Source organism: Gigantopelta aegis, unplaced genomic scaffold (assembly GCF_016097555.1).
Source record: "Gigantopelta aegis isolate Gae_Host unplaced genomic scaffold, Gae_host_genome ctg5352_pilon_pilon, whole genome shotgun sequence".
Taxonomy (NCBI): domain Eukaryota; kingdom Metazoa; phylum Mollusca; class Gastropoda; order Neomphalida; family Peltospiridae; genus Gigantopelta; species Gigantopelta aegis.
This window is the reverse complement of record NW_024534362.1, coordinates 1-8,855: the sequence shown is the minus strand read 5'-3', so window position 1 is coordinate 8,855 and position 8,855 is coordinate 1. Positions and strand designations below refer to the sequence as shown.

The window sequence follows — 8,855 nt, the reverse complement described above, 5'->3', positions numbered from 1 at the left end:
TAAAATATACTTGGTCTTATTTTAGATTCCTTGTGTACATAAAATCTGACTTTTGTCATTATCACTAATTTACCATATATCATGTAGCTCTAGCTATGGGGTAAAGTGTACTACATAAAGGATGGATTGAAAACAAAATTTAGAAAATACTGTCTCTCGTACTTGTATAAAATTATCAATCATTATCAATTACAGATAGAAGTGGCTATTTATGGATCATGTCAGAATGTAGAGAGCCTGTCCTAAATTACAATGACTAATTCAATTATAGTACAAAATGTGTGTTTTATAATTACATAAACTTAGTAAATGTAACATCACATTAGATGTTTTGATTCTTTATTTTAATTAGTTTTAACAAACAACAAATGAGACAAGTCTGCATGATATTTAAAAATACACAAAGCTTTGGTCTTCTGAGAATAATACAATACTCTTTAATTTTGGATTACCTTTATTCCATTCCAGTGTCCTTGACATTACTTTACCATCACCATGACAAACCATATCTCCCAGCACGAGTCTCTGCATCAGTTTTTATATCGTATTGTCTCTCATACATAAGGAAATTAACTTCTACCAACTTCATCGCTATTTTCTGCTGTAGTATACACACATATCACTTTTTATATTTGGGTCGGAATAATTTGGGTTGGTCGACACTTTAGCGGCAGTAGCTCCCAGTGCACCAGATACCACAGCCTGACTTGTTGTCTCCCAGACCTGATCTATACAGGAGATGTGTTTGAAGATCAACCATTTGCCTAATGTTGGTACTTTGGTATTGTGGACCATTGACACAAATCCAGTAATTATCAAATATCTCTGGTGTGGTTTGGTTTAAAGTAGGCGGGTCTTTAATTTGTAAACCATTTTCAACATTTCCAGTGGGAAAAAGCAGCACCAGAAAGACAAATTGGTAAGTTTAATACAAAGATAAACAGGACGGAAAATAGTTAAATTAGTTCCTATTTTAAATTCCCCCATTTCTTTCTCTTTCAATTCAGATAACTCACTTGTACAGAATGGTCCACAATATATGGTGGAAAGAAGGCAGTTGGCTGCTACTAATGATGGAAGATCAGAATTCAAACGACTTCCATATTATTGTTGTAGGTATGTACATATAATACAACGGTGTTGATAATATTTGTGTGTCTAGTTTATCTCTTCAGTCATTTGAACATCCTTTTTGTACATCTGATGGAGTAGTGTTGATTTGATGTAAGTAGTTATGAAATGGATGACTGGATGAACAGAGGATTGAAGGATGGATCAAATGGCACAACATATGATGAATGGATAAATAGATAGATAGAAAGATGTGGGAATATAGTGTAGGAGATAGATCATGGACTTACTTCACATTAGATGTATTACTAGGAACATTGTACCCTATTTAAAGAAGTATGGTCATAATCCTTTAACAGGAGAGGTAATATATAGTTATTTTAACCCTTTTAGTAATTGATTATATTATTTTAGCCAATGGATGCCAAGTCACTCATCAATTTCATAAAAATTTCCGAAGGTATTCCATATTTAATCAATGTGGGTGTGGCTTAATTTCACTAATAATATATCATGACAGGTCAATATCATTGTCTAATCACCTTCAAAGTCTTTAATGAAAATAGTTCCATTCTTGCTTATATAGCCCAGTGGTAACGTCTATTCTTATGAGGTCTATAAATAGTTTTATTATTACATCATTATGTTACTATTAATGGTACATGCTTACTATATTTTTTATTGTATTAATATTATAACAGAGCTCTGTTTCTATAGGCAATTGACAGATTAAATATTAAAAACTAAACACTTTCAAGATCCTTTGCGAACAAAACAATCTTTTAAAAGAGGTGACAATAACTATACAGGTAATTATTGTAATTACTTATAATTAGTAGGGTCATCCTTAATTTTAGTACATAGGATCCAACTGCACTTGAACAATTTGTTATTTCCAATTGTCATCACATGAAGAACACCTTATTTGCGGATAAAGAAGGTATTGAACATTGTACTATATTATAATATTGTGGTCAAGTCTAATAAAAGGATCTTATCATGTAAAAGATTTAAAACAGAAACTGAGATATAAATAGTAGTTATCTCAAACAGAAAACTTTACTAAATTTGCTATGTACAAGAAGAAAAGTACCTTCATAGTAGACTTCCTATTGTGTAGCAATAAGACCATCTTTAGTTAGAGTTGGTCACATCATCTACTATTGTTATATCTGTGTTTATAATTATATATTGTTAATTTTTAACTCTATAGAACTAGAAAAGAGCGAAGAACAGATCCAACATATTGTTTACTAGTCATTAATCCTGTGGTTAGAGCCACTTTAGAAGGACTTTATGAAGAATATAAAGCTCCTGTAAGATATCGTTGTGTCCATTTGAAACCATCGTCCATTAATCATTTTATTTGTCATTTATCTAGGAGAAAAAAGGAAAAAACCAAGACCAAACTCTAACTGCAAGAAATGCTGTAAGATATTGTTAATAAACCACCTTGTTGCTATGACAACTGTTGCTACGGTAACCCTATCCTCCAGGCTCATATTCAACAGGGAGCTGTGGTACAGTCCTTTACATCTACGATATCTGCTCCAGTAAACAGAGAATTAAGCAGGTAAATAGATCAGCTATATGTGTGGGTGTGTCTCTCTTAGATATACTGGAGCTTGATGTGATTAGATAATAGACGAGTTAAAAAGAAAGGTTAGGAAACTATACTACCTCATTGAGTTATGTTTGGGATCTATTACTAAAATTTATCTGTCTGTTGATTTGTTTACCTATTTTCTGTTAATCCATTGTTCTTATTGCCTTAGGAGGTATGTCAGAGTCCATACCAATATGGAAGATCTTAATTTAGAGTTACACTGTGACTTAGTTTGTTGTTTATAGTAAATAAATGACACATCAAAAGATTTGCTTTATTGTGTTAATTTCTTATTACTAATGTAAAATATAGTCTCATAAAAATTTTCTAAAGTCATTTTCATGAAATACTTGCTGTCAAAGAAGTATTAGTAAAGTATATACGGTGACACAAAATGTTGGTATTGAACATTTTAAGTTTAGAGGGTGTAGGCAATATTAAATGTACTATACTAACTACATTATAATAGTTTGAGTACAATGGTATATCCAGAGAGAGCATACTGAGTTAGGAGACTATTCAGAACTATATGACATGTGACTTAGTAGGGTCAGATGATATGACATGTGACGTAGTAGGTCAGAATGACTTGTGCATTTTTTATAATGTGACATCACCTCCTGCAGTATTCAACACATGCAAAGTCTCCACATATTATATATACAAAATTATAATAGTATTAACTATGCATATTAAGTTAGGAAACTATTCAGCACTATGTGACTTAGGTAGGTCAGATGATTGCATTCTTTTATAATGTGACATCACCTCCCACATGTATTCAACACATGCAAAGTTTCCCATATTATTATACAAAATTATAATAGCATTAACTAATGCTATTGACTATATATACTTGATTATTAAAGTGCTTTGTTAATTTTTATTAAGAACATGCCAGTTTGATATCCATAACTTAGTAGTATCTTATTTTTATATATATAGTTTCCTGAAATCTACTTTTTTAAGATTAACTCTTTAATGTTATCAATATCACTGAACTCTATTGTTGAATTGTACAAGAAAAAGTCTTTTACATTTTTAGTTATGAATCACCTTTACTATATCAAATATTGGCATAAAGCTACATGTTTTCAAGACTCTCATTGTAGATGTTGCTTCAGACTTGCACGATATTTATAATTCTTCAAATAAAATAGACTTCTCCTTTGTATTGTTTATTCTCAGTGCAAGATAAATATTGTCATTTTTATAGATAGTACAGTAATACAAAAATTGTCCATGAATCAATGTGTTTAATAAAAGATGTGCATGATTTAATATAGTTAAGATAAAGTTATATTGAAAACCGAGTCCATGTGTTTCCTTCTTATATCAGTATTTTTTATTTGTCCTCCTAACTTGCAAATACTCTGGCTTTGCTCCGTAAACTAAATGTTGTCATTTCAAGTTTAGAAATGGCCTCTTGTCTCTATTGATAAGAAATATCATTAAAAGACTTGTATCAAAATACCAACCAAGTCCCGCACAAGACAAAGTACATATGTCATGCATACACAAAATTAAAGTATATAAATGACAAGCTTAAAGGTACATGAAGTTATAATTACATCTTGAAGTTTGTATGAATATTCTGGAAAAATTCCTCTTCTTCTTTAATTCTTTCTCTGATCCTTTTATATTTATCAGAATGTCCTAATTATTGGGTTACCACTAGTCTCAGTACACCGTCTGTAGCTGACATGTTGTAGGTTAAGAAAAGGTAGTAGTTTCACTCTCTTTCTTGAAATCTCTGAAGTCGTCTGGAGTGGGCAAACACGACCCGGATAAGGTAATATTCTTCTGTTTTTAAAAATATCTTACTCGTAGCTAAGTGAATGACTGAATATTTAAAAAGTAATGCATTATGTTATTAGCTTAGTTGCCCCGACACACTTCCTGCTTCCCCGGAACTTGCTAATTATCATTGTTCTCTCGTTCTTTTGCCATTACTGTACATTATATATATATATCCTGTGGTATTGTTACTATTGCTTACCAAATAACAGTGTATGAAGAGATGTTTTGTTTGTGCGCTATAGTGTGATGGTACACTGCATGAGGTACATAGACTTAGCCCAAAACATTTGTTTAGTAACTTTTCTCTGAAATCCTTGAAATCTACTTGTAATGATGATAAATTTGACCAAGCTCTGCCATATTTGCTTTTAATTAATCTGTTGACACAAAACTGTTTGTATTGAACATTTTAAGTTTAGAGAATGTAGGCAATATTTTGGCTAACCAGAGGGTTATAATATCATCTTATACCATACATAACATCCTTGTATTATTGTATTAATGTCAATTACTATAAATATCATTGTCTCTTTTTTTATGTTACAGCAAAATAATAATAATAATAAAAGGACATTAGATTGGTGTTTTATATGTGATTTTTGTTAATTGTGTTATCAGTTTTAAATTTTAAATCTTTTAAAATTGATTTTTTTGGTATTAATTAAGTATAGCTACTAGCTACACAAATTGTTTAGTATACAATTCACTCTATACAAAAAAGTTTTCCACTGTAGTATTTATTGCTGTGACAATCATTGAGTGAAGCATATACTGTAAATAGGATACTAATAAACACTAAAAGAGGTCAGTTTGCCACAATCATTAGATTAATAACGATGAAGCAAAACAATTTGTGAACAGAGGCCTCTCTTTCAAGACCACAATCTGGTAGGACATAGTTTCTCATAGATCTTTGTGTCCAAGTTCTCTTAAATTATTAACACTAGCAAGTAACCGACGATCTAATCTCCAGAGACCAAGATTGACGACTCTTGGCCATGTCTTGCAAACAACATGAACATTGTTACATTTCATTAGAATGTCAACTAATGATAGAAATTGTATTGAAGTTTTTAATTTAATTACTAGGTGGTAATAGATAGTGCTTCGGATATGAGGACACTTCATGCAATATGAAATCAACTTTTTAATATCGGGGTAAATCGTTTTTTTAGAGGAAAGGTTACCCCTACAACTAAACACCAGTGGGCAATAGTGTCCAGAACCCAAGCAAGGGGTATGATCTTTATCACAGTCATAAGGGATCAATATAGGACAATAAGAGATAATCCAGTCAAGTAACATATTTGGGAGTAACCTCTGTACTTAAAATAAAATCTGTCCTTTACAAGATAGTGTTTCTTTGCTATTGAAAGTAAAGTGAACGTGAGGTAATACTTCACCTTGTTTGGTATAACCTCTACTTTGTGAATAGGTTAACAATTGTAATGGCTCTGCATTTGTTCTTATCCTACCATTCATTAGTCATCAGCCATTTGTCACTGCTACTAAGCCACACATTGGACGACACCGTTGAAGAACAGGGCGAACGTTGTTGATACATGTAATATAGGTAAACAGTTTCGTCATATGTGTAGTTTTTTCTCGATAAAAGTCCTTTGAACTAGATCAGAAACTTCCGAGATTAGAGGAAGAGGTTCACTAATGATAGGATCATTCTCCTTTGAGGACTGTTGTTGAAGACATTCTACATACCACGCCCTACATTATAATTGCCACACCTCTTTGTTGTTCCACATGTTACTTTTTAGCTTTTACAATGCTAACTTCTCATTTGAAGCTAAGCAAGATGCAGACTTTGTTATCTTTGACGATAAGAGTACCATACATTAAGGTATGATATTCATATAATAATAATACTCGGTGTACCATACAGTATCATTGTAGATTTCTGAGGCTGAGATTGATATTAATGGAAAAGATTTCAAATTTCATTGTCATCCATATTTCTGTGGTAAGTATCAATGATATAAGTAATGTATGACTCAGTTGTTTAAAAATGGAATTTAAAATATAATGACCAAAGTTAGATATGTTGATAATTGTGGGAGGAGTTTCAAGGCCCAACACATTGTCATGTCAATTGACAGTGTTTGTATAACATACTTACAACATTTTATCTATGTGTTAATTAATTATTATTAATTAGTTATTAATGGTTAAAAAGAAATCTGGGAACATTAATGACAAAATTTTTAAAAGTTTCTTCCAACATGTAGAGGACTAATAGAAAGACAAAGAAGCCACTATGTATGCAAGATATACCATAGATTGGGAAAGTTTCGTTGTGTCAAAAAAAAGTTTGAACGTTGGACGATGTACAAAAAACATAATCACAAAAAAAATTAATCAAAAATTATTACACATTGAAAAATATTACGCTGTGTATTGTACATGTTGCGTGGTCATGTAGGAAGTGTTTGAAGAGAGTGTAGATATGACTAAGATGGGCTTTTTAAAGATATCTGAAACTGATATCAGTGATCCCAAAAGGTTCTATCATCCTCTATACAGCCCACAGGCAATTGCTCAGCCAAATGATAAAGTTAGGAAGGCCATGAAGTGTGTTTGAGAAAATTGTGAACCTTATCAGTCTGTCATCATGGTGTTACTGCCCGCCTTGTATTTTTTTTTTAGAGTTATATCATGATAGCCTCGAATAAAAAATGTATGCCACACTCTTTTATATATGTTCAGTGTTGCACATTGGAAAATTTAAGGGTTAATCAATTTTGTCCATGACTTTTGTGTTTCAGAATGTTTTTAACATTAATTTTTTACACGAAACTTTTGCAACACAAAATTTAAATGTAAGTTATAAATTAACTGCCCACAAACAACATTATTTGTAGGTAGTCATTATTAATGACTCATTAATTATATTACATACATTGTTTATAGAGTTTTGAGGTGTGGTTTTTTATGAATATATTAAAACATGTACAAGCTAGTGTGTAGTACCCTGACACACCCACACATTAATTATAAAGTATATTACATTAATACAATTTAACACCATTTAACACTGATTATGTAATATTATGGTATAATTATATTTTAAAACATGTACAAAGTATTGGTTTGTTCAGCCTGACACACACTACATTAAGTTATTATATCAATATAATGTATTAATAGAGACTAATGAAACTGATTATGCTTTAGAAATAACCATGCTTATCCTGTTTTGTTATTATTGGTTGATGTAGGCTGCTCTCTTATTAATGATAGTTATCTTTCAAGGATATGTTTTGTCTGCCCCACTTTATTGAGTTGTATTGAAATATGATATTAACAACTCTAGTAAGCAAACAGTCCATTAAAACTATTTAATATATCACTAGTACAATAATTTATTTAATGATCATAAAAGTAAAAGATCATTATACTTTATTTCCATAGGCTACAGTTTTACTAGAGAAGTGACTGAAGATGGGCACAGAGAAGGCACAATATGATGTCGAATCAGGGTAGGTTCTTTATCCTGTCAATAGTTATAAGACACGATGTGTAAATGATTTTTCAGTAACATCATGGTTTGTACATAATATCTGAATGTTAGTATACAGATGGTTTTGGAGCCATTTAAATAAGCCACTTGTATTGCAATCAATGGTAAAATAATAATATTTTTTTCAATAGGGATAATTATACATGGGGTAATGTAGCCCATAAAGTACCTTTCGTATTCTATGTACATGTTATATAATGGTAATTTTTAAATATCATCTTGCTGGTATGCTTGATGTGGCTAAGTTCGTGCTGATATTCTTAGAGAGGTAACTAAATAAGCAATGAAAAGCTATTAAAAGGCACTAAATAGGATTATCATCATTCCTACATTAGTTGCTAAATATAAAACAAAAAATTTTATATACAAGAAATAGTTACTCAAGTCTCTCAAGGAATATCTTCATAGTCATTGTACTTTGATCAGTCTGTGAACATTTAAGAATGGGTTTATGTAGACGTTGTTTTACTTACATACTAGTAATTGTGACGTACATATATACTATTTATACTCACCATTTGATAATTTGAATTGAATAGTGGAGTGTTTGTAACATCTCTCAGACTGACAGAAGACAGTACAATCAGAGTAAAGACAGTGCTAATTATTGAATGACATGTCTATGAAAACAAATACTAATTACCCAGTCTAATGTTGAATCAGCAATAGATTTGTTAATTTGTTTTAAAATAGTGTTTTAAAGCCTTGAGTTTATTTGGTCATCTCAACTTTTTAACACTATTGTTTTGTTATTATCTCAAATGAGGCCGTGCTCTATCATGTCTAGCTTAAGTTGGCTTCACTTAGTAGTGTTACTGACATCAGTTTTGTTACACTTTTAAAAGT

General features: G+C 31.1%; 1 protein-coding gene across 1 annotated transcript; it reads right to left on the bottom strand.

Annotated features, from left to right (window-relative positions):
- Nucleotides 1–5,664: 5,664 nt before the first annotated feature.
- On the bottom strand, nucleotides 5,665–6,067 carry LOC121366334 (UPF0692 protein C19orf54 homolog; the record flags this gene model as incomplete). The annotated part of the gene is given in 3 exon segments (XM_041490821.1): nucleotides 5,665–5,688; nucleotides 5,690–5,797; nucleotides 5,981–6,067. Coding segments are annotated over 3 exon segments (219 nt in total), but the record flags the coding sequence as incomplete, so codon positions are not given.
- Nucleotides 6,068–8,855: the final 2,788 nt, after the last annotated feature.